At 40.4% G+C, this 26146-nt stretch overlaps 3 protein-coding genes across 4 annotated transcripts in view; 2 read left to right on the forward strand and 1 right to left on the reverse strand.

Annotated features, from left to right (window-relative positions):
* Window positions 1-2223, forward strand: part of VPS35L (VPS35 endosomal protein sorting factor like) — a 61397-nt gene extending 59174 nt beyond the window's left edge. The window contains exon 32 of the mRNA XM_031605478.2: window positions 1760-2223. The gene's annotated coding sequence lies outside the window, so the exon portion shown is untranslated. The remainder of the gene's footprint in view (window positions 1-1759) is intronic.
* A 1-nt stretch (window position 2224) lies between these two features.
* KNOP1 (lysine rich nucleolar protein 1) lies at window positions 2225-12307 on the reverse strand. 2 transcript variants are annotated; one of them, XM_090151504.1, is made up of 5 exons: window positions 11965-12307; window positions 9312-10686; window positions 5559-5627; window positions 4970-5047; window positions 2225-2623 (listed from the first exon to the last, which is right to left on the reverse strand). In XM_090151504.1, exons 2-5 carry the CDS (start codon window positions 10683-10685, stop codon window positions 2312-2314), a joined length of 1833 nt encoding a protein of 610 aa, XP_090007630.1. In that variant the 5' UTR covers window position 10686; window positions 11965-12307; the 3' UTR covers window positions 2225-2311. The 2 variants fall into 2 exon arrangements, with proteins under 2 accessions (XP_090007630.1, XP_090007631.1); XM_090151505.1 differs by lacking the exon at window positions 11965-12307 and adding an exon at window positions 11576-11946.
* The window catches only part of IQCK (IQ motif containing K), a 44450-nt gene continuing 30020 nt past the window's right edge, over window positions 11717-26146 (forward strand). Inside the window, exons 1-7 of the mRNA XM_090151773.1 lie at window positions 11717-11735; window positions 11848-12117; window positions 13494-13549; window positions 15255-15393; window positions 18448-18545; window positions 24281-24333; window positions 24491-24568. Coding sequence (XP_090007899.1) covers window positions 11717-11735; window positions 11848-12117; window positions 13494-13549; window positions 15255-15393; window positions 18448-18545; window positions 24281-24333; window positions 24491-24568 — 713 coding nt within the window. The remainder of the gene's footprint in view (window positions 11736-11847; window positions 12118-13493; window positions 13550-15254; window positions 15394-18447; window positions 18546-24280; window positions 24334-24490; window positions 24569-26146) is intronic.

Consider the following 26146-nt stretch of genomic DNA (forward strand, 5'->3'; position numbering starts at 1 on the left):
AACTGCACTAAACAACTCTCAGCAGCACATGGATGATTCTTTCTGTTAGACTTGGAAACTGGGTAAGTGGGATTGAACTGAGCTGTTTAACCAGCCAAGTAGGTCACAGAGAGCAGCTGCGGTATGGCAGAAATTGTCCTGCAGAGGTAAATGTACTGCTACAAAACCAAAACCCAGCGTGGAGCTGTTCCAGATTCTGTAAAATGGAAACTTACAGCAGGCTTAGTAACAGCACAACCGACCATTACTTTTCCCCACAGAAAAACCCATTTTTGCCTGTCATCTTTTGTGCACAGTATAACTTCATTTTATTTATTGATGTAAGACTGCCATGAGAGAGGTTTTCAAGTGTTTTACCGATGCTTTTATTAGAGCAAGAACAGCTCAGTGATATCCAGAAAGCTCTAATTAGTTCCAGGAGCAAACCTTAAACATCCAGCCTTGAAGCTCGCCCCACTGCTCTAATAACCTGCTTTTGGCTTACTTCCATGTTAGAGGAAAAATAGTTTAAGCATCCCGCTTACTATACACCTTTCTGGCTTCTGTATATAGTAAATACACAGGCTAGAGCAAATTTGACTGCTTGAATGAAGTTTTTGTCCCAGATGTCTGTCTTGTTTTTCCAACTGCGACACAACATTAGCAAGGGCAAGGTGTCAAGCCCTGCACAGAGCTACAGTTCAGCAAGTGTTATACATCATATACATCTAGAGGGGGAAACTATCCACATCCAAATGTAAGTGTAGAACTATTATCCCCTTCAGCCTCTTCATCAGTGGCAATGCAAGGCTAGTCACTACATAACCAGTAATGGCTCTGCAGCATCTGTACATGCTGTTCTGTCCTTCCCTTCTTAAAGGAAGCCATCAGTTAACAATTTCCCACCTATTCCATTATTTTAATGCATTTTTTGTCAAGTAGTTGAAGGCCTGAATTCAGCATCTGTCTTTAATCAGAATGTTTTCTGATTCTGAACCTGTGCTACTTGAAGCAAAGCCACAGCAGCAGCCCAGCAAGGCACTGAAGCCAGTCTTTAAATGCAGTGGTCTCTCAAAGCCAAGTCCAGGCCCTGTAGGAAAGTGGTTCAGTATCTCCTTCCCCAGGTATGGCTTCTGCTGCAGTCTCTGCATGATTTTTCATTTCCCCTTAGGACTTGCCCGAAATACACCGAAACCAAACTGTTCTGCAGGAGTATTTTCTGCCAGGAGTCAGCTGCTTTCAGGCACAGCAGTCCAATAGAAAAGGCTACTGTGCAAAGAAAGGTTGCCTTAAAAGAACAAAAAATTTAGATTAGTTTGCACCATCTTATCAGAAAGGATAGGTAAAACAAAAACAATGAGATGTAAGCAGAGACAGTAACGTGTGTTGAGCATGGTGGGTTCCTTGCAAGGAGGCCACCATTGCTACAGCAGTCCCAGACACAAGAGATGCTCATCTTGTCATGCTCAAGAATCAGGATGACATGAAAATTTACAGAACACCGTATCCCACAACAAGCAGACAGTGATGGAATATGGGACATTTCTTCAACTGTCTTTTTGTAACTTCCCACAGGACACTGCTCTGGACCTTTCAATTCTGAACACAACATAAACAATAACTCTTAATAGTTTGTATTCAGAAAATGAAAGTGCAGTTTGCGTGAAAGTCTGAAGATTAAAAATTTCATTTATAATAAACCCATAAATGCAATATTAAAATCACCTTCCTTTTTATAATTGTGAATAGGTTTCCTAAAAGTATTTACCTTCATTTACAGGTAACAGCTGCTTCTTGAAATCAAACTGCTAGAGCTGAAACAGGACATTCAAGAGAACCTTTATTATGAGGATGCCAATAGTCAAGAAACCACTTTCATCGTTAAGTCTCTCCTCATCATTTGTAGGCAACCCAGTAATATTTCTTCCAAGTAAAACGCCATCAGTTTGTACTGCTTATTGAGTGTAAAAACATGAAGACTTTACAGAATATTAAAATCCTTTTGAATCACAAAGATGCAGCTAAAAATAAAGATCTATTTTTTAAAAAATTACCAATTTTTTACCTTCTTGCAGACACTGTCCACATCTCTTCAATCTTTAAGGGAAACTTTCTCTTGACTGTGGAAAATGCTGGAAAGGTTTGAGAACCTACTGTTCGTAGCTCCATTTGTGTCCAAGTGAGGACACAACCGCATGTAAACTAGAAGCTGATAACTTGTACTAAAAATGCCTCATAAGTACAATTTATTGAACAATTCATATTTTATTTCATGTAAAAATAAGTGGAAAGCAAAAATAAATTTCCCTGTTTTCATTCTATTACTTCAGTTTTAATCTTCAAATTTTACAGATCTAGATGCGTATTTGTCTATGTACACTTTCTTGTTGGCAGCAGGTTGAAATCCAAGACCAATTCTTCTGTGTTGCTTCAAGTCCATTGCTTTATCGAATTCCATCTTCAGAGCCTGCTGTAACTTCTCCTCCCCTTCTCTGTTCAGAGCCATGTTCGATTTGCTTGTAGTCACTGAGAGATCTTCCATAGGTGCAGAGCCCTTTTTGAAACCACCCATCAGTCGAAGAAATTTCATTCCTCGCTCAGAACTTTGAAAAGCAGCTGTACTCCACTGGCCAATCTTTGTATCCTGTGAAACACACACAATGAGATGAACACTAAAATACCAACACGACTGACAACTTCCAGCTGTGTATCACCAGCCACCGCCACCTGACAGGGCAGGCTGCTGGAAGCAGTCATTCACATGCAGCACCTCTTGCAGTGTGTAATTAGACTGCCATAACACAATGCAAGTGCAGCATCATTAGCAGAGGAATTCACTTAGCCTGGAGACAGCATTTAATGCACTTTCAGATTCTTCTTTTCATCTGTATTCACAAATCTTGACTTTCCTGCTCTCTAGTCAGAGCACCAGACCCTGCACAGATATTTCTCTTACTCTAAGACAATTCTCTCACTCTGTTAGCTCTTACAGCAATTTTTAATTTTTCTACTGCCTTGATTAGGTAGCTTTTGTTTCCCAAATATTTTGTTGTATTAGTGTTAGAGACAGTATTCCATCTGGCTCATGTAATTTCAGTACCAAGGGCATTCTCATCCCACTACTTACCAACTTGACTGCAAGGGTACAAAAATTCTAGGGCATACACTTAACCAACAGGACTAAATGTAATGCCCTTAGAACCTCCCTTGCATTTTGCCACCCCATAACTCTGTCATTCACTGTATTCTTTGAACAAATTACTCCAAGTTTTTTTTGTTTTTGATATTGGTTCCTTTCTGAGACTGTAGATAACATCCAAGTAGAATCAAAATTCAACCATTTGTGTTTGCAAATAACCCAAGACAGAGGGTATGATTTAAGAAGTTCATGACCTTTTGGCTTAGTTATGAACATACTTCGTTACCTAAGGATCTTTTTTGACTCTTGAGCAACAGTAGAAGCTATGTGGTCATTTCTAACTACTTCTGTCAGAACTGCTACTCCCATATTTTTCTTTATAATTGGAGTGATATTAAATGGAAGAATGTTTGATCATTAGTTAAACATGATTAAACTGATCTGGTTTCATCCCAGGAAAAAAATGTGAATTTAGCAGTATGTTTATGTGAGTCTGAAATCCTTCCAACTAAACAGTTGTAACTTACATGAAACAGTCGTTCTTCACCAGACAGCCAACATGACACACAGCATGCTATGCAGTATTGAAGGCAAGCTGTAGCCGGTGTTATAAAAATGCAGAGCTGGAGTATCCTCCAGTATCACAGGCCAGAATACTGATATTAGAAGAAAGTTATCCATAATACTTTTTTTAAAAACAAGGATAAGCTGCTGTATAAGCCCTGCTCTGTGACACAAATGCAGACATATAAAAAATAAGTCTTCCCTTTGGAACAGGAGACGGATATCTGCACTGATGCAGAAATAATTATGGCTTGTCAAACCTGTTTTTTTTTTTTTTTTTTTTTTTTTAAGTGAACTGCTGGCAAGCACTGGACACAGCTTTTGCTGCAGTATTTCTAGCTCTCTCCTTTTGAAGCCCATCAATTACTTTTCATAGCTTTTATTCTTTTATGTATTAATAAACAATGACAGATGAACACCAAAGAACTGGGATCCCCTGCCAAAGAAGTCATTTTCCCTTCGGAGACTATCAGGTGCAGTTCAGGACGCACTGCAGTCTTGCTCCTACTCCATAAAATTTACATGATTTATTTCTGGGATTTGTTAAGATCCTAGAAAGGCATTAATGGCCTTTCTAGTCCTGAGCAACACTTCTGCAAACAACTAAAGAATCCCACATTTTTAGCAAAGTTTCCTCTCTTTCTGACTCTTATTATTCCTGCTGAACACTGCTGCACTAGTTATCTGAGAGGTAAACCTGCCAGAAGGCAGGCTGAGTAGGATGCAAAAGCAAAAAAATAAAGAACAGTCTTTCAAAGAGGTGGAAAAATGATGTATAAGTTAGGAGGCTATTGGCTGTAGATACTGCAGACTTGTACTGTCAGTTACCATCCCTCTCACCTTTTCACATGCATCTCCATTTCGGAATGTCTGCAAATTCTTCTAGATAGCAATTCAGATAAAATTCAATGACATCTATGACCATGGCCTAGGATCACTTATATTTCACAGTAAGTAGAAAATGGCTTTGTAACAATTCTTTGTAGCAAAATCTCCAGAGAAACTAAGGAAAACACTGCTTTTCAGTACTCATGATGGGAATCAGACCTCTAAGCAATTCCAAATGACGTTAAGAATTCACTGGTCAGCTCCCAGATTCTCTCAGTATTATAATTCGTTCCATAGCATGACTTTCAATTTACAATCAGAAGGAGAATGGTTGTGCCAAGCCAAAAACATGAGCCATGAACAGAAAAAAAATGCTGTTTTCAGTGCTTTTCTTTTTCCCCAGGAAGTGGCTCCGGGACATAGTATTTCCATCAGATCAAAGTCTGAATTCATACGTACCATGTTCTCTTTGGGACTGAAAATGTTAGTTTTTCCAGATTCTCTATCAATCTCTTCTTGCAGAGCCTGCCGCCTCGCCTAGCATACAGAGAAAAGCAACACAAGCCACTGTCCTCTGTGTTAAACAACACTTAATTTAATTCACAGTAAGAAGATGAGGGAAGATTAAGAAGATTATTCGTCTTCAGTATTTTGCAAGGATAATTAAGAAAGTTGCATGTGATCTTCTTACACACTCCACTTAAGAGCTCTGCATTTTCTAGTGCTAATTTCATTGAACATTCTGTAGTATCATATATGTTTAAACTTCTAACTGCAGGTAAGAGCTATGCTGAAACTGCCAGCAGCAATGAGAGGCAAAAGAGCCTTTATTTAACTGAATAGGCTACTTAGAAGCTTCTGATATTGAGTGAAGCTGTATATTTTTACTTTACCCATGAGAGCAAAAGTAAATCATAAGCAAAGGTCTACTTAAGAAAAGATTGGCATAGACCAGCAGAAGGCATTCTTTTTGTTACAAATCCTATGTACACCCTACTACCTTAAAGCTTACTTGCTTTAAATCGTGCTTAACTGAGATAAAGCATACCTTGTCTATATTAATTTCATCACAGTTTCCTTTTTTTTCCTGCACAACAGTCACATCATCCACATCTTCCTGTAAAACAGGGAAAAACTCATATGAATATTATAATCCATTCTTCTTAATTAATTTACACAGGAGTAAGCAGAGAAATCACTAAGCAATGAGCAGTACTATTGAGGATCAAAAGAAACAGTCAGATCAAAGCTGGAAATTCCTCTACCTTTCTTTGGAGGGATTTTCTCCCTCCGCTCCAAAAAAACCTTACAAACAGAAATTTAAACAAGTACTTTTAATAAATATGCACATATATAGCAATAAAGATAAGGGACTTTTTGATTCACACATTAAAATGGACCTGCCAGTATCAATAGCACATACATACACTAATATTTGCAGGCAGGAGCACTTCAAATCAAAAGCTATTGTAGAAGTTGAAATTTGTAATTGAAATAAAAGGCAAAAATAGTACAGTTAAAAATAAAATTAAGAAGTTAAACCAGTGGTAACATAATGGCCAATCTGAACGTACATGGCAGCCCTGAAGCATGCTGACCTCACTACCAGCACCAAAACAAAAACCAACCAAACAAAAAAAACTCAAGAGCCATCTGCTTTGTGCCAGGTCTTGTACAAATCCAGAAGCAATGACAGTCCCCAAAAAGCTTCCAGTCTGGAAAGAGGAGAGGCATGATGCATACATAAGCTGCCCCTATCATGGCAGCATCGGCACATTAGTTCCACATGTGAGAGTGAGGAACAGGGAACTCACGCTGACAGAGCAGCTGTGGCAGGAAGGGACCGGCAGGCCGGCAGGGGCCAACAAGCAGCCCACAAAGTGCAGCCCTTCAGCAACGCCTGCTCCCACTGACTGCAGTTTCTAGATCACTGCCCCCAGGCTTTCTTTCCCAAATGTGTGCTAAGATTTTGGGGCGCCCACTGTAATAGGGTTAAGTTTTAAGTCCAGGACAGTGGTAAATCTAAGCCATAAGCTTTAGACCACCTGGAAAATATGGCCAGGGGGAAGATCTATTGATACAGCTAACAGTAATCCAAGCATGAAATAGCCACAGAACATTAAGACACAGAAAAGATCTGTAACATACTTCTGCAAGCAGAAGCAGCTGTTAATTTTTGAAGGTTTACAGTATTATCTAAAGCCACAAATGATTTACTTAATTTTCCAAAGCTAGCTTTTGTGCGCTGCTTTCACACACAACTACACTGACTATCAAAAATGAGAATGCTGTCAGCAATAAGAGGAGCTTATTCTCTTAACTGAAAAAAGAAAAAAAAAAGCCAAAAAAACAACTTTGTTCTAGATGGCCTGGTACTGTCTATTCAGATCTCTTAAAACAAGCAGGAAAGCTGCTGTGACAGGACTTTGCAAACAGCTGCACTGGGTTCTCTTTTAGCTGGGAGGATCAGAGGCAGACAGGCAGGGAGGAGCAGTCCACCTCCATCTGGGCCAATGTGCAGCATGTTTTTGAGCTGCTGAAGGTCACTGAAAGGCAGTAACAAACCCGTCCAGGGGTATGCTGGCCTCATGTCCCCCACGCTGCAGGAAGGGGAGCGCATTCACACACAGAGACAACTTCAAAGAGGTACATCAAGTCCTCTGACACTGGATGTGCATCTGCTCTATTTGTTATCTGACTCTCCTTGGGCTCCTTAATAGTTATGACGTCTCTTAAGCACAAGCCACACAAGGTGCTGTGGTAGCACTTCCGCTCTGTAGCTGAGTGCTTTCTTACAAGGAGGAAAATCCCATATGTGTGGTGGTGATGTCTCTGCAAGCAAGAATGACCACCTAAGCACAATGCCTGCCACTACATAGACCAGAATTTGTTCACTTGCAGCGTTATCTCCTTCTAATGTCAAGAAAAACACAGAACATAAGATCCCAGACCCCACAAACACCAGTGCAGGCATTCATCCACGTGGCAGAAGGCTGAGCTGGGGATGCCCATCACTGGCAAGTTCCTCTCCCCCGCATACAGAGACTTGCAGCCCATGGTGCTTGTACAAGCTGCTGGTACTCTGATGGACATCTTCCAAAGGAGGGAACAACAAGAAGGAATATTTATTGGCAAAATACTTTCAGGAACTGTCTGCTCTATTTTTGTATTTTAACAAAGGAACTGAAAACAGCCTGCATCACAAAGATAGAGGTTCAGCATACAGTGGCCTGAGAAGTGCCAGCAGCACAAGAGTTCACTGGGAGCATAATCAACTCATGCTGACTTTCCCCAGAAATGCCTCTATGTCAGCATATAGCAATGCTGGAGTTAGTTGTGCATGTTTTATATCAACAGACACATTCAGTAATAACCATCCTCTTTCTCCCTCTGGATTATCTCAGCCTTCCCTGTGCAGCTTTAGTTGGCTGTAACAGCATCCAATGGGAAAACACAAATCTTTGATATTAAGCAGGTATGATTCCACAACAATCACTACTCTCTTTGCTGCAGAAACCTAACAGAGGATTCTTCAAGGCATGCAGCAGCATGTGATGCAGTACAGCCCAGAAAATGGTTAAAGACTGAGACACAATTAAATGCGAGGCTGACATGATTGGCCATTTATTCCAGCAGTCTTTGAGCCTAGCAGTAACTAGATGTCCCAATTACCCAGAGTTCTAAATCCTGAAAACTTCTCTGAAATGCCTTTTTACTGCTGTACAGAGCTGAATACAGGGAAGAGAACCAAAACGTGCATCACCCTACCCCGCTCTCCTTAGTAGATCACAAAGGGTTTGCTATGTTTTCCATATCCAGTTACCACTAATATACAAGTTTACTTATCATCATAAGGCTCACCTTGCCTCCACTTGCACGAGCAGCTGCAGGAATCTAAATAATGTCCAACAGTCTCAAAGAGACTATACCCTTTGAAAGGTCAAAAGGAGAAAACATTGCAATAGTCTTATTCTTCAAAAGTTTTGAAGAAATCCCCGTAAGAGAAATCTTTTCTCTTTTACATACACTTAGCAGATCTGTTTCCCCTGTTATTTCATCAGGTTCTCTCCACGTTTGCCTCACCACAGAAATGGCAGTACTCTGACTCTTGAATGAGATTTCCTTTAGCAGTTCCATTTACCTCAAGTTAAAAGTTACACATCTTCCAAAGATGTGTGGTGCTCTCGAATCTTGTTTTTCATTTTGTATACCTTTCCACCCACCTCATATTAGGAATTTGGGTTCCAGTTTTTGACTGGGTTGTTCCCTGATTTTCTATCACAATTTATGCAATGACTGGATAAAAAATCTCCCATTTTCTAGCACTACACAGTTCCAGCAGTTTTCCATCTTGGGGAAAAAAAAAAATTGAGTCAGAATGTTATCTACCTGAACTAATTAAATGACATAGTATTAAAATGCTGTGTTGTATCATAGTTATGACTTTGATAGGAACAAGTGAAAGAAGAACATAGGTAACTATACACACTAGCATTCTTTCTGCTCCCATACTTGCTGCTAGGTAATTTAGGCATTTTATATTTTCACAGTTGAAACACTAAATGACTACGGAATCAGGCATTAAAAAACATACTTTCCTGCATTTCACAAACACAACATGCTAAAAATCAATGGACGCTCTGATTTTGTGTCTGTTTCTTAAAACCCAGAGGAGTCCCCTTACTGACTTAAGTAAGTGCAACTTAACGGTCTGAACATGCAGAAGAGACTACAAAACAGGGTAGGATGGCTTAAGAAGCCTTCAGCTCCAAAGCAGGAGGGCACCTTCTTAACAACTTACCAACATCTTATCTCCCCCATCTTCTATTTTCATCCTTTTCTTTTTGATACTTGCATTTGATCTTGACTCTTCAGCAGAATCCTCTGGTACTGTTTTCCTTTTTTTGTCACAGAGCATATGATTAGAATTGCATAACATCCTATCACCTGCAGTGTCCCTTGTGACACATTCAGCTGGCTTCATTTTTCTCTCTTTGTTGTTTTTGTTGCTTTCTAGGGGTGTTATTTTTTGGCTTTTAGGTGCACGGTCTTTTTCAAAAGTTGTTTCCTTATCTTTTTTAATCTTCCTTTTCTTTTTCTTCTTGGTTGCTTCATTATTATTCTTGCTTTTCTTTGAGATTTTTCTCCCAGACAGCTCTTCCTCCTCAGACTCAACTTCTTGCAATGTAGGGAGATGCTCATCAAGAACTCTCTGTCTGTAGCACTGATGATCTTTACACTTTAAGGAGGAAACATCTTTGCTTTTTTTCTTCTTCTTCTTCTTCATCTCTCTGACACTTTCTGGGTTCTCAGTAGCGTCCTTTTCCTCCTTATCTGTCAATCTAATTTCTTTCCTGTGACTTTCTCCAAAGCCACTTAATGCAATGGAACTATAACAAACTGTAGAGATGTTCTGATTACCTGCTAGTGGCAAAAAGGAGTCAGATTTCTTTTTCTTCCTCTTCTTTCTTCTCATACAACCCTTCCCATCGTTATGGATAGTATCTGTTCCATGTCTGTCACCAGTAATAGATCTTCCTTCTGAAGGATGCACATTTGTTTCTCTGCAATCTTTTTGAGACTGTTTATATTCACTGTCCTGGATGTCTCCTAATGCTAAAGAAAAGGTGTCTTTCTTCTTTTTTTTCTTAGCTACTTCACCATCCAATTTCAAATTCAAAGTGTTATTTCTTCCGCTTTTTGCAAATGCAAATTTATTTTCCTGCATATCATCTGAATAATGATTTGAAAGCCCCATGTCACTATTTTGTTCACTCTCCAGTGATAAAGAGGCATGATATCGGTCTTTTTTTCTCTTCTTTTTGAACACTTTACCTTTAGAACATTTTACCTCTGATTCTTGTTCTAAATCCTGATGACCTTGTACATACAAAAAGTCTTCTGAACATGCTTCTTTTGGTAATTCAAAGCGAACCTTCCTCTTCTTTTTTTTCTTCTTCTTCAGATTTAATTGGTCTGAACATTCATCTTCTTTGACATTTTCCTTCTTCCTTACCTTTGTTTTTGTCTCAAACCAGTCATCATCCTCTACTTCAGTAACAGCCTGAATTCTTTTCTCAGTTTTAATGACAGTCTGGCTCCCACTGCTTCTCACTTTTTTCTTTTTCTGTGCAGTTTCTTCATGAACCTGTTTTCGCTTTTTATTGACTGTCATTCTAAAAAAAATGAAAATAAATAAACTTTAAAAAAGGAAATAAAGATTTTACTGTGCAGCTTCAAGACAACATTGCAAATTCTGGCCTATCTGGTGTTCCCTTCCTCTGAAACCTGTCCACATCTCCGATTGCAAAACTGGGAAAAACAGCATCAGAGACCACAGATTTTCAGAGATGGAGGAACCAGAAGCATACACTGCACTGAAGTGCAGTTACTGGAGCAGTGAAGAAGTTGCCTTATTCTTTCTTTTTAGCAGCTTAAGAGCTCTTACTGTCACAAAAACATCTATCCTTCAAAACTCCTTCCTAGCAAGACATATACAGAATCACAGAACGGCCTGGGTTGCAAAGGAGCACAATGCTCATCCAGGTCCAACCCCCTGCTGTGTGCAGGTCACCAACCAGCAGCCCAGGCTGCCCAGAGCCACATCCAGCCTGGCTTTGAATGCCTGCAGGGATGGGGCATCCACAGCCTCCTTGGGTAACCTGTTCCAGTGCCTCACCACCCTCTGTGTGAAAAACTTCCTCCTAATATCCAACCTAAACCTCCCCTGTCTCAGTTTAAACCATTCCCCCTGGTCCTATCACCATCCTTCCATGTAAACAGATGTTCCCCATCCTGTTTATATGCTCCCTTCAAGTACTGGAAGGCCATGATGGGGTCTTCCCAGAGCCTTCCCTTCTCCGAGCTAAACAAGCCCAGTTCCCTCAACCTTTCTTCAGGAGAGGTGCTCCGACCTTCTGATCATCTTAGCAGCCCCGCTTTGGATTCTGGATATAACGTATACACAGTACAGTTTAGGCAGATTTCCACGTAAATAAGAGGCCACACTTAGGCACCCCAGCTTTGTATCCCCTCATCTTCCACGTAACACCCCAGGATCCTTACAAGGCACGTCAGTCCCGGTACGGAACGGCCCCGCCGCCCCTCTGGGTCCTACGAGGGGGTGACAGCAGCGGCCCGCAGGGCACCCTTTTGCTAAGGAAACCCTCGTGCCTGCTTCGGTTCTCATCTTTTAACCGACAACGAATGCACACAGGGCGCTCCCGTAAGGCCCCGCAGAAGGAAAGGCGCTTCCCCCACCCCTGGTCTTTCTGGCCGCGCAGCCACCCTCCGCGGGGCCGCCGGAAACCTCGCCTCCTGCCGGAGGTACGGATGAGGCCCCGCGCCGGGCGGGACGATAGGAGCGGGATTCAGCCCGAGCTCTCCGCTTCCCTCACGGGCAGCGCGAACGGGCCGTACGCACGAACCCACACGCAGCGGCGGCCGCCCCTTACCTGCCGCGGCCCACGTGCAGCACAGCGCGCCGCCCCGGAAGCAGAACGGCCCCGCGACCGCCGCCCCGCCCCGGGCCCCGGTTGCCGTGGCGACGCGGCGCGATATGGCGGCGGGCGGGCCGCGGCCGGGCCTGTGGGAACGGCTGTGCGCAGGTGGGCCCCCCCGGCGCCGCGGGAGAAGCGGCCTTCCCGCGGCCCCGCTGCCGCAGGGTGGGGGCACGAGCGTTCCTGTCGGCCGTCGGTGTGATTCTGCCGTGCTGCCGCACGCGGGGCGGGAAGCGCGGTGTGGGCGCGGGGCGGCGGTCGCGGCGCGGCTGTGGGGCGGTGAGCCGCCGCGGGGCGCCCCGCGCTGCGTGCGGCACGGCGGTGGGCGGGGCCCTGGGAGCTCGGCGCCGTTCGGCGCTCGGTGCGGCGCTGGGCTCTGGGGGGTGGCGGCTCGTTCACCAGCGCTGGGAGCCGTGTCCCGCACCGCGGTGTTTTTGGTGTACTGCTCTGTAATGCCTTAAGGTATTATGTGTTATATGTATATATTCGTGTACAAACGGCAGTTTCTAATGTGGAAAGAAGTTGTTTGGTGCAACGTGACGGCTGAGGCACTGCAGTGCACGGGGCGATGCGGTGCATCCGTAGCAGATGGGCGGTGTGGCGCAGCCCATAACAGAGCAGTGATCAGTGCAGCCCATAGCAGAGAAAAGATGTGGTAGATCGTGGTTTAAACTGAGACAGGGGAGGTTTAGGTTGGATATTAGGAGGAAGTTTTTCACTCAGAGGGTGGTGAGGCACTGGAACAGGTTACCCAAGGAGGCTGTGGATGCCCCATCCCTGCAGGCATTCAAGGCCAGGCTGGATGTGGCTCTGGGCAGCCTGGGCTGCTGGTTGGTGATCCTGCACACAGCAGGGGGTTGGGACTGGGTGAGCATTGTGCTCCTTTGCAACCCAGGCCATGCTATGGTTCTGTGATCCCATAACTGAGGAGCACTGACCTTGAGTGCTGTCTGTCAGGGCCCTTTGTGTTATGTGACCCAGGAGGGTTTGGTGTCCTTATCGGATTCATTGCCGTTCTTGGTTATTTTTCTTACCTTGAATTGCTTTAATTTCAGTGGGTCATGTATTTCTCCTGCATTGGTGTTTTTGGAAGTGGAAAAGATAGCTCTTAGCATTGTCCTGGGGACTTGACTGCTTATAGGGGAATACAGGGGAAGTTGAAAAGCCTTGCTGTATACTGGTGAAGCCAATGATTGATAACGTGTGAGCATCTGCATTAAAATATTTTAGATTATTATTTTTTGGTCAAAAATCTTTTTTCCAATGAGGGGTTATTTTATAGCTGAAAACCTTGAACTTGACTTAAAATCAGGACAAGAAACTTCAAAATGTTGCACATCAGGTCCTGTATTAAACTAATAGTTGTTGTATACTGACTTTGTTGTTTCAAACTGGAGTACAGACTTTCAGAAAGTAATGCTTGGTTAGAATAAAAGTGGCTTTAAAATCTTTCATGTAATTGTTGTACTTCTGTTTACTCTAAGAGTATGAAGCAGAACAGCATCCATTTCCAGACATCCCTGAATCAGCACAGAAATCTGTGAGTATAGTCAAGTACAAAATCTTCATAAGGCATCATGTTTTAAGTAACAGAATAGGAAAATGAGGTACCCGCAGAGTAGACTCATTCATAAAATGTAAACAGAACTACATTTTGTAAACAACTTTTGTGAATCAACAAATGCAATCTTCCAAATCACGGCTTTTGTCGAAAGCAACTTGGGGAGTGCTGTCCTAAAATTAGATGGCAGCTGTGTTTTGTGTGCATGGCCTGCTGCCTTCAGCTGTCAGCTTTGCAGGGGGGAGGCAGAAGTGGGCAGGGATCTCCTGCTGCTGCTGGTGCAGGCAGACCCAGCACTGATGTGTGAAACAGAGGGAGCAAGCACTGCCAAGGAGTTACGGCTCAGTTTCACATATGTGGTAGTTCACTTAGATGTGACAATTGAAGTCAGAGGAATTAAACTCGATCACAGCTGCCCAGCGTCTAGTTTTGACCAAGTAAATTCAGTCTAGGAAAACTAGTTTGGCAGACAGAAGCAGTACACAAGAACAAACCCTTTTAACTCTTTTTCCCCAGCAGTTCTATAAGCAGCAAAATTAATTATTTTAATAATCACAGAGTTAACTTTCATTTAAACTAGGCATCTTCTTAGTATGCTGTATTTAGGTTACTTTCTTCAAGGCCTTCTGGTTCAAATTGTCTGACATGTGGTAAGTTTAGGCCTTTACATAATATATCATGTTTCCTTAAGTAAAACTAGCTTCATCACAGGACATTATTGAATTTGAATTGTGTACTCTGCTTAGAACATTCATGAGTCTAGGTGTTATATATTGACATATCTGAGCACTTAATGCCAGAATGTAATAGTGTGCCTTTTTATGTTGATGTGTACTTCTTAAAATTTCCTGAAGTATCATTTTATGTATCTTGCAAATATCACTGCAGTCATTGCATATGATACTGCAGTCACTGACTTGCAGGATATTGTATGTGTGATGGCCTGGGCCCACTGCTTGCTCTTTGGCAACTCATAAATCCAGCTGAATTTCAAAGGGAAACTGTTGAGATGACGTCTTTTTCACAGCATGTTTTCATACCAAATATGGTGGCAGTGCATTCTTGCATATGTAATGGAAGGTATCTGGATTTCTCTAACAGATGTAGTTCACAATCTGCTGAAGGTACTCTCCTGTCTCACTGTAACAGTTCTTGTACTTCTAAATACATAATTGTGGACTGCTTTTTTTTTTTGTGGTAACTGGAATTGTTCCTATATGAAGAAAATTCAGATTGGCATTTGCACCTGTTCTGAACTTATCTACTTGTGCTTTGTTTCTTTCAGAACTTCTGAGCAAGACAGAATATGTAAGCTTCTGAGTGGAAGAATACTTATTCAGAAAACAGTGCCAATTTTAATTTTCAAAAAATTACTGTTTTTTAGAATGGCTAAAATATTTTTAGAATTATGATATCTTACCACCTTCTTTTAAAAACAATCACATGCTGTCTCCAAGCTTTGAATGTTTTCATTCAGTGGGAACTGCAAAAAATTTAAAGTGAAATTGTTTTTTTTTTTTAAGTGTGCAGAAAATATGGAGCTAATTTAATATTTGTTTTAGAAAATCAGAATTTAATTTTTTTTTAACTGACTGACCTTACAGCAGTGTACCTGCTGAATTAGTTTCTACATTTCTTTCAGTTTGATTGGGATATTTATATAGGTTCCATTTATCTTAAACAGGTGAGTTTGGAAGCAGAAATGTTGCAGCCATTATGTACAGAACAGTTTTACCCATCCCCTGCAGCTGATGCAGTTGTCCAACAGTTGCTTCCCATACCTGAGGCAGCCCTCCTTCCAGAAGCACCTGATCCAAAAACATGTAAGTAGGGTTATATTACCTTGTACCCTCCTGTGAATATTTTTCTTTAGTTTGGCAGGAGTTTGTCACTGGCTGCAGTTCATCACAGAATCATTAAAATTGGAAAAGACGTCTGAGACCATCAAATCCCACCATCTACCTACCACCAATATTGCCCACTAAACTGTGTTTGTGAGTACCACATCTCCACAGTTCTTGAACCCCTCCAAGGATGGTAACTCCACCACCTCTCCAGGCAGCCTGTGCCGGTGCCTGGCCACTCTTTTAGAGAAGAAATGTTTCCTAATTGAACCTGAACCTGCTCCAGTGAAACTTGAGGCCATTCCCTCTTGTCCTATCACTGTTACTGAGGGAAGAGTCCAACTTCCACCTCACCACAACCTCCTTTCAGGGAGTTGTAGAGAGCAATAAGGTCTCCCCTGAAACTTCTCTTCTCCCAGCTGAACAATCCCAGTTGTGCTCCAGACACCTCACAGCTCCATTGCCCTTCTTTGGATGCACTCCAGAGCCTTGATGTCTTTCTTGTAGTGAGGGGCTCAGAGCTGAACACAGCATTTGAGGTGCGGCATTACCAGTGCTGAGTACAGAGGGATGATCCCAGTCCTGCTGGCAACGCTATGTCTGATACAAGCCAGGATGCTGCTAACCTCAGCCACGTGGGCACACTGCTGTCTCATGTTCAGCTGGCTGTTGACCAGCACCCTCAGATCCTTTTCTGCTGCACAGATTTCCAGCCACTGTGCCCCACACATTGCATAGGGTTGTTGTGACTGTTTTTCAGGACACTGTGCTTGATCTTGTTGATTCTCATATGCTTGGCCTTAGCCCATTGATGCAGCCTGTCTAGATCCCTCTGTAGAGCCTTCATACTCTCAGGCAGATCAAACTTCCCCCAGATTGGTGTCATCTGCAAACTTAATGAGGATAAACTCAGTGCCGTCATCCAGATCATCAATAATGATATTAAACAGGAGAGGCCTGAATACCAACCCCTGGGAACACCACTCGTGACCCATTGCCAGCTGGATGTAACTCCATCCACCTGCATTCTTTGGGCTGAGTCCTTCTGCTAGTTTTTTACCCAGCAAAGATCGTACCTGCCAAGCCACGGGCTGTACCTTCTGCAGGAGAATACTGTGGGAGACAGTGCCAAAGCTTTGCTGAAGTTCAAGTAGACTACAACGACAGCTTTTCCCTCATCTACCAGCTAGGTCACCTGGTCATAGAAGGGGATGAGGTTAGTTAAAGTGCTAACAGTTCAAAAGCATTAAAAAAAAAAAAAAAAAAAAAAAAAAAAAAAAAAAAAAAAAAAAAAAAAAGGCACCTAACAGCTGAAGTGGTAACACTTACACCACCTTTTCTTAAGTGGAACTTACCCTTGCCTTGGTCTGTGTGCAGGAGCCAGCTTGGCTTCTTCGTCAGGTGAAGGGAGCTTGAATATACATGCATTGGGAATTATTAGTAGTGTCTAGCTGTTATGGTATTCTACTATCTTCTGAATTATTTGACCAGTTAGAACAGAAAGGACTAGTATTTCTGTTTCTAAATTAATAATGCAAAATTAGGATCTACAGACTAGGCAGATAATTAAAACTGCTTTCAAAATATTGTTTTACTCAAGTGATTACAAATTGGAGTGGAAATAGCTCTCAAGCCTCTTCTCTCGTGTCATTAGTGATAGGACCAGAGGGAATGGTTTCAAGCTACGGCAGGGGAGATTCAAGCTGGACATTAGGAAGTATTACTTTTCAGAAAGGGTGGTCAGGCACTGGAATGGGCTGCCCAGGCAGGTGGTAGAGTCACCGACCCTGGGGGTGTTCAAGGAAAGACTGGATGTTGTGTTGAGGGACATGGTTTAGTGGGAGCTATTGGTAATAGGTGAACAGTTGGACTGGATGATCTTTTAGGTCTTTTTCAACCTTGGTGATTCCACGATTCTATGAAACACACTAACACCAGAATACATACCTGCATAGCAGGTAGTCTGGCTTTAAATTGAGGGCAGCACTTCAGTCAATAAGACATCCCTGCTTCTCTGAGATCTTGACAGCTTCTGGTTTGTTCACCATTGCAAGAGTAGGGCTCTTACAGCTACATATGGGGTCGTGCTCCTTGTTCCCACAGGCCCAGTGAGCTTGAGTTTCTATATGTATGGTGTCCCCATTAATGGAGACAGAAGGCTCCTTCACCTTAACTAGTTTATAAGTTGGTGGTGAAAGGTCTTGTCAAAGGAGATGGGGATATGGGGAAAAGCTGAGAAGGAGAAAGTGTGAATGTCTTGGGAAGTGTACAGCCATTAGGCTTTATTTAGAACGAAGACAATGGAAACACTGGGTTGTTTTTTGTGGTGGTGTTTTGTTGTTTTGTTTTTTGTTTTTTGTAACACTGACAGTAGCTGCCTTCTTTTGCGTAGAATTCAGAGCATGAGCACACAGGAAATAGGGCAAGTAGAGCTCAATGTACTGTCAGTGGAAACATAAACAAGAGATGCCAATCCAGACAAGCCTTTCAAGGTGTATGGATTAATGTTCAGATTCAGACAGATCTGTGTAGGAAGTAGTTAGGAGAGAAATCACAGCACCACTAAAATACAACCTTTTTTTCCCCTCTGCCTAGAAAGTCAGTTTTATTACCAACTCTATTACAGCAGATTGTTAAGAGCATGAATGCAGACACCAAGAGATCTGGCTGTAAGAGCCCTGAGTGCAGTGCAGGCACATTTGCTGTTCTTCCTGTCAGAGTTAATCAGTCCACATTGCTCCTCATTTCCTCGTGCTGAACTGCTTCTGGTGTCTGAGTTTTACTCTAGTCTGACATCTTTGAGGCACATGCATTGTGCAGTGTTGATGCACCTTTGATTTGAAATTTACTCAAGTTTATGTAATCTTGTATGAAGAAATGGGAGACAGACCTATGGCTGTATCAAAGTTTAGAGATGTATGTGATTCAAGCTGCAGTGCTATTGATTAAACAGCTTCTACTTCACTTATGTTATCTACTGTTTTTGAAATTTAAGTGCTTGTCTACAAGTGAAAGCTGTACTGTTTTGTGCAGGTTCTCCTCAAGAATATTTAGAGTACTACATATTTCCAGTACTCTTACCCGGAATGATTGAACTTCTGCATCAAGCAAAGAAGGAAAAGTGCTTTGAGGTTAGTTCTTAGTTTGCAGTTCAGATCACTGTCAGGAAGTTACGGCCTTTTATTTCACTGGTTTTGTTTCTTTATGTTGTGCTTGTTTACATGAAAATCAATGACAGTAGTATGAAATAATATATTGTGAGTTGTTTTGGATCTAGTTTGCTTGGAATGGTTTTTTGTCTGGTAATCCAGAATAGATTGCATACCACACACACTTCATCATTATGCCAATGTCTATTCACACCCAATTCTCCTTAAATATTCAGTTGCATCTAGCCAAAGTTGTGTTGTATTTCAAAGAAACAAACTTCCTTTCGGATTACTGTGCATCACTCATTTCAGAGACTTTACTTAATACAGTTCATTTTATTACTCAGTTATTTTTGCTGGTCTGACATCCTAAGATAGGTATAATTTCTATTTTAGATTTTAAAAATTCTGTATAAATTAATTCCATTTAAGTGGAAAGCAGGGTATTTAGCATTGATGAGCTTATGAAAAATGTACCTTTAAAAATATTTGTCTTCTTTGTATATTTATGTATGTCTTCTGTCTGTGTGTAAATCTACCTAGAGAGGCAGTCCACACTGTACATAGGGGATACTTAAGAATACATTAGAACCAGTGCAAAAGAAAGCTTGCTGTATCAACCTAACTCCCTGACCCCCAGCAATAGATTAGGAACTCAGGGTTGTTGGGTTTGCATCGTTTCTGCTGTTTTCTCCAGCTGTGGGAGTAATTTTTTAATTTCTTCCCTACTTTTTGCCTGTCATCAACAGTTTTCATGCTAAGACTTACCTCCTCTTAATTTAATTCTAAATTAAAATGAAAGCTAAGTGAGAATGATTTTGAGATACTAGTGGGTTAATCATCTGAGGTCTTGACATACCTGCACTCCAACTACTGACATTGACTTCCTGTGATAGGTACGTGTAGATGTGATAACAGCCATCATGGAACAACTTGTAAAAATTACATATGTAGTGTTTGCCATTGCCCTAGATGTGCTTAGCAGAGCCCAAAATTCACTAATTCACTTACCAAAAATTCACCTACTATGCTTGACTGGACACTCCAAACTTGTATTTCATATCCAAATTTGTACCTTTAATAACAGTGAGTTGTTTCCATTTTTTGCTTTGTCTAAAAGACTTATGTCTGTCTGTGAGATGATTGGGTTTATAGATATGTTTGTGGGCATTTATAATTTTTGATTAATACAGGTGAAATAAGAAAGTGGTCAGTGGACGTGTCATTGTGGCTTGATATCTCTATACATTATTCCTGCCATCATCTTTACATTATCTGACCAAGAACGAATTGAACATATATATTATTCATTACACTTTAATGAAATTTCTATTGATTCAGATTTTGTTTAAAGGAAGTAGATATTGTCTAACAAAAAAAGCATGTTTTGAAGCTGCCTTAAAATACAGTCCTAAATAGGTATTACATATTTTGGAAGGCAATAGAGCAGCACTTAATACAAAAGTATTCTTAGAAATACTTTAGTTTTAAACTCAGCTCAAATCTAAAATTACTCTTCCTTTTTTAATCTGAGATATTTTGCAGAGGTTCTGTGGTATATATTTTGGAATGTATCTGTCCTCAGAATAGATTTTTGTATGCTTCTGTATGTTGCTTTATAGAAAACTTTAAAAAAAGTCAAATGCCAAGTTTAAGCAATTATTTTCTAATATCTAGAAACATCATAAAAATTAGCACAGTGTTTTTTGTGGTTATAGGAAGAAGTCCTGATGTTGAGGAAGGAAATTTAGGAAAGCAAGCTTATGCCAGATGATCATTTTCCACTGTGGCATCATTTCCTTCTTCTTTTGAACAATAACTAGTAAAACAATAGCTCTCAATCCTTGCCATATAAACGAATATTTGTGTTCTTTTCCATTACTAACCAGGTGTTTATACTTGGAACATTGTTCTCTTTTCTGACTCAAATATGTAATTTCTAATTGGACTGTTGTTTTGTGAGAAATATGTTGTTCTGTATGAATTTGAAGGAAAAAAGCATGCCACATCTTGTATTAAAGTGGCTAGTGCAATGGCTGGTACAGATCTTTAGGATAAAAAAAACAACCCTTAGAAAGCCCAGAGGAAGCTGAGAGCAGGGAGAAAGGTTCCTGTGATAAACACAGCGGAAGTAGCTTCAAAAATAGGAAGAGAACAAAGAGTAAAAAGAGTCATGGAATTCATGAGAGAACAGGAGAGCAACATGATTAATTGTGATTAAGGTAACTGAAATTGTAAAGGATGAGAACAGAATATGGGATTTGAATTCTGGCTAGACATGAGTCATTAAAACCCCTTTACAAAGGGCAGCTCCAATAGAATAAACCAGAGGAAGATAAATGGAAGAAGCAGTGCAAAAAAGAGAGGAAAAGTTGAAATGATGGCAGGCACTGCTGTGTGAGCCTGGGGGAAGAGAGGGAATGGTGGGGGAGAGCAAAGAGTGGATTGTTGATGAGAGGACTAAAGGTCTTCATATGTTAAAGGGATTGAAGAAAATGGCATAAGGGAGTTTGGGTTACAGGAACAACAGAGGAACTCAAGGAAGAGATCAGAAAAGACACCTGTCTGGAAGGGAAGAATTATAGAATCAGAAGGGAAGTGCGGAATAGGACAGTAGTCATCTGTGTAAGAAAGCAGTCTGCAAGATCTTATTTGGAAAGTGATAGAACAACTTAAACATTTGATTTGTAATAGGCTTCTTTGCATTATATAGTGAGTGCACATGAGAAATCTGAAAAGCAAAACCCTAGAAAAGCTGCCAGATATGTCTGCAGGCTTCAAATGAACTGGGAGCAGTCTGCAGGAGCTTCATTTTTAAATGAGAGATGAAAGAGACCTATTAGATTGTCCAGTGCATTCCCTTGCTGATTTTTTTTTTCCTACTGTCATTTGTCCTGCACTTTATCCTGTCTGCTTTCAAATTTCTCTGGGGAAAGGTATTTTATTAAATCTTTTCTTTCATGAAACTTGAGTAATGCATTCATTTTTCAGAATTAAGACTGAACAAGGTTTGAACATTTTTATTTTCATAACTGTGATTTTTCTTTCTTGTTGGCAATTGCAGAAAGAAATTGCTGTAGCAGACTGTGTGGAATATATTATATTTTAAAGTATGTTAAATCAGGGAAAGCGAATAGAAGAAGATCATCTGATAACTCTGGAATCTCCCCATCACCGATATTTTTGCATGATTATTACCAAGCACACTGAAGAAAGGAATATGAATTCTATGATCATAAATAGTTAATAAAGACTTTGCAGGTTAACAATGCTCATTGTGCAGATATTTCCTGTGTTTATCTTGATTCATGTGGCATAGGAGGAATGTGTCAAAGACAGGTCAATTTATGTCATTCTTTCCCTTCTGTAAATGTTGACTGCTGTGCAACTAAAGATTTAATTGACTAGCAGAGTGAGCTGTTTTGTGGCAGAAAAAAAATGAAAAAAAAAAGAGAAAAAAAAAGTGAAAAGAAAGGACTTAGACTGAATTCTTCTCTGATAAGCTTTGAATCTGACAAGGATAGGCTAAGATGAATTTGATTCACTGATAACTGTTTTGACAACATTATTCTGATCGTTTTTCTTTCCATTGCAAAGGAACTTAAAACAGATTAAATTACTAATGCTAGATTAAATTTCATTTTCTTGACAAAGTATGGAATTTGGCTTCAGAAACAATTCACTGAATAATGATCCAGTTTTGTACTAGGCTTGGGAATATCTACATAAGGACAATCAAATACTGTTTTCACATTCTGTTCAAGTAAAAGTCATTGTGTAAAATAAGCTGCTAAGTCTCCCTAATAAAGGGTGTTGGCGTCTCAAAACTTAGGTGTTTGGCTTCTAGCAGCAGTTTTTGGCATTGTCCAAGTGAGAAAATTCCTTGGAGAGACATATATGTTCTACACAGCCAAGCATTGTAATGGAGTTATCCATGAACCCCAAAACTTCTGTTGAGAAACCTGAAAAGAGATGTGAAGTTCAGGACTGAAAGATGTTCTGCAATCTCCTCATTCTGTTCTCCCACTTATCTTTAAAGCAGTTTTCTTTCTTTTCTGTGGAAGACTAACTGTATGTCTACCTATGGTAAGATTTACTTAGAAAAGTAGGTGCTTTATGGGGGTGTTGTCTAGGGATGCTGTGCTGTCTACCTGTGAACTTCAGTGTTGTCATTCCCTGGTTACATGACCACCCTGCATCCTTCACTGTGCAGTCAGGACCTCAAAGAACCTTCCTCATCCACTTCACATGTGGCTGTGACACAAAGTGATCCTCTGTGTTGCCATTTTGTTCAAAGCTCTATTGTCATACTTAAATTTCTTCATTGCTTCCAAGGATTTGAAAGAACATTGATGGAACAATGCTAGATCCCAAACCTTGAGAGAATGACACCGCTTCTTTTCTGCCTTGCTGTTCACATGCCCCTGTCTTTTTCTTTTTTTTTTTTTTTTGCATCGTATCATGCAGTATGGGAAGAAACACAGATGATGAAGGTAGTATAGAATAAAGAAATCTTTCACGCATTAGATCTTCAATTGAATAGTTATTCTGCTTTTCTTAGCAAGTGGTGGTACTTCCATCATTTCTTACAGTTATTCAAGGCTCCAACCTTTTTCATGACATCTAACAGTTTTCACTAAAATGTTTGACCAGTATGAATTGCTTTCTTGAAGAGTAATGATTTCAGTTTTAATCTCCCATCTGACATGGTAAGTGTTACCTTCTGCATGGGAATAGGCCTTCTTTCTTCCAAAAGGCTGCTAGTTTAATAAAGTACTGATTGTCTCTCTTCGGCAGTGGCTAAATATCTTTTATCCTTCACTCTCTGGCTGTGTATGTCTGTTACACATCTTGTGTAAGAGGGATCCTGAACAGACTAGTTAATTCTGAGCAACAGTCTAGATTATATTTTCCATGTCATGGAACCATACCTGGTTTCTGAAAAGAAGAATAAGCACCTGTAGTCATTTGTACACTTTATTTGCAAGGATGGAATGCAGAGAGGGAACCTCTAGGAAAAGACAGGCCTTAATTCTAAACTGATCAAAATTCTTGCTTGGTATTACGATCAAAAAAGATATTTTGTAGTATGTAGTGCAGTCCATTTGAACAGGTCCTGTTCAACTGAGTCTGCAGTTAAAGGCTGCATCTGGACTACCCAACAGGAGATTTTATGTGAGCAGCCATGCAATGCGCTGTCATGTGTGTGTCTTACGTATGCCCAATACCTTCAAGTTTCTTCTATGCAAGAGGAAATAATGTTCCATCAATGTTCTTTCAAATCCTTGGAAGCAATGAAGTAATTTAAGTATGACAATAGAGCTTTGAACAAAATGGCAATAGGTTTACAACATATTTTCATGTATGAGTTCTGTTAATTTCTTTGCAATGAGATTGCCACTAAAGAAGATTACCCTTCAGAGACATTTCTTTCAGCTATACTACAGTGAGTATCAAGATAATGTATGTAAAATTTTCTAACTCATTTTTTGACTTGGCTTGACATTATAACTTGACATTTTGGCATTTCACAAAAGGTCTAAAATTTTGGCTGAGCGACTGACTGTTGGCAGTAGCAATATTTAAGGAGCCAGAGTAACATCCCATATATTGTATTTAATAAAAACAGTAAGTTTAGCATCTGTTCCTCTCCACTAGTAAAAACATGTGACTTATCCAAAGATGATAAATAATTTGAAACTATCTTCTATCTTTAGAGAAGAAGGACCAAATTTATTGCCTGTGATTTCCTAACGGAGTGGTTATACAAGTAAGTTAATCATGGCTTTTACTGTTAATATATGTCCAGTAGCTCAAAGACATTAATTTCCAAATGGAATAGCTGCACTTTAAATTAATATTAATTGCTTTCTTTTTCTCTCTCTTTTTTTTTGTTGTTGTTTTTTTTGTTTGTTTGTTTTAATCAGCCACAATCCAAGGAGGAAAGATGAGTCATTTACAGAGTTCTTTTCCATCCCTTTTGTTCACGACTGGCTAAAGGACCAGTAAGTTATTGCAGTACTCAGAGAAACCTCTTCTCTTTTTATTCTTTTCCTCCAGTTCTTACAAAAATGTAATATGGTTTCAGTGCATTATATTTTTTCCATTCTAAATGCCCTCTACTTTGTGCAGTAAAGAACTATATGATTCTTTCTAACTCGGTAATGCATTGTTTACAATATTTTTTTGCATTAGGGTTGTTCACAGTTTAGTTGGTTTAGATTTCTTAAACATTAATTGTTAAACAGAGCAGGACGTTCAAATAACCTGGTACTATTATGAGTATCACTGTAATCAGGAACAAAACAGTGTCTTTAATGCTGCTTCCTACAGTGGAAATCTTTGAGGAAATACGGTCTAGAAGTTTTTCCTCTAACTGTAAGCAGCTGTTTTAAAAACATTTGTAATAATCTTTGGCATTAGTATGCATTCATGCCCTTATGTATGACTTTGCATTTGAGTAATGAGCACTTGTTTCAGCAGTCTCAACCCCAGGTTCCTCATTATTCCCTCAGAACCCACCTATCTAGCAGTTTTGAACCATTTGTTACTGCTCTTGAGATTGCAGTTTGCTCTACAGTGTAGCCATGGTATGAAAAAAGAAAAAAAGTACAGCCCAGGGTGAGAGAATTGGGGGAGGTCAGATCTGGGAGAAAGCTTTCTGTTAAATATTTAATTGGAGACTAGATTGGTCAATGGTGAAAACTTAGAGATGAATGTCATTGTAAACATGTTTGAGTCTTTATGCTATGTAAGTGGCAGTTGAGCTTTCTTGAACTCCTGTCATATGAAACAGAATCCTTTGGAGAGACTTAGAACCTTGAGTCACTGACCCAGCAAGAGGAAAGCTCCTTGGTATATTCTGGTCTTGGGAAGCAAGTTGGTGAGTGAGGCACAGACAGTTAACTCTGGCTATCTTAAGGACAGTCATGTTATTAAAGCTGCATAGGAAGCTTCTGCACTAAGAGAGACGTTGGGAGGTGACCCATTTCATCTCAACTGTGTTAGCTTCAGGTACCTATTACTGTTTCATACTGCCTAGTTGCTGTTGTTTGAGCCTGGTGGAACGCTTCTAACATTTTCATTCTCTAGATCACTAGGTGGTCTTGCCAACAAATTCCTAACTGAGGCAGTGATTTTGGGGTTGGAAAGCTTATTATGAAATGCATTGAGGTTGTCATACTAATTTCTTTAGCATACTAAGATCCTTTGGACAGTAAGGCAATTTTGATACCACTGAATGGTTGAGATGGATATCTGTACATAAAATAAAGTTCACAGTTTTACAAACATTTCTCCTAAAAGTAAAGCTAATCTACACTGTTCCTTGCCCTCTCCTGTTTTTCATCCCAACCTGCTTCTAGTCAACATGATAGCACCTTGTTTGATAGGATGCTTGGTATTCTGACCAGGAACCTCATTCAAGTTAAAAATATCTCTGCCAAATATGAGGATTTTGTATAGCTCTTTAAAATGTTTCTCCATTTCTCCAAACTGGTTCACTTTGCATTGGCACAAATGAAAGATTAAAATGAAGGGCTCAGGCCAAGGTGAAGAGAGCAAATGAGCCGGTAAGATGTAGA

The sequence above is a fragment of the Phasianus colchicus genome, chromosome 16, assembly GCF_987193195.1.
Source record: "Phasianus colchicus chromosome 16, bPhaCol1.hap1.1, whole genome shotgun sequence".
NCBI classification, from domain to species: domain Eukaryota; kingdom Metazoa; phylum Chordata; class Aves; order Galliformes; family Phasianidae; genus Phasianus; species Phasianus colchicus.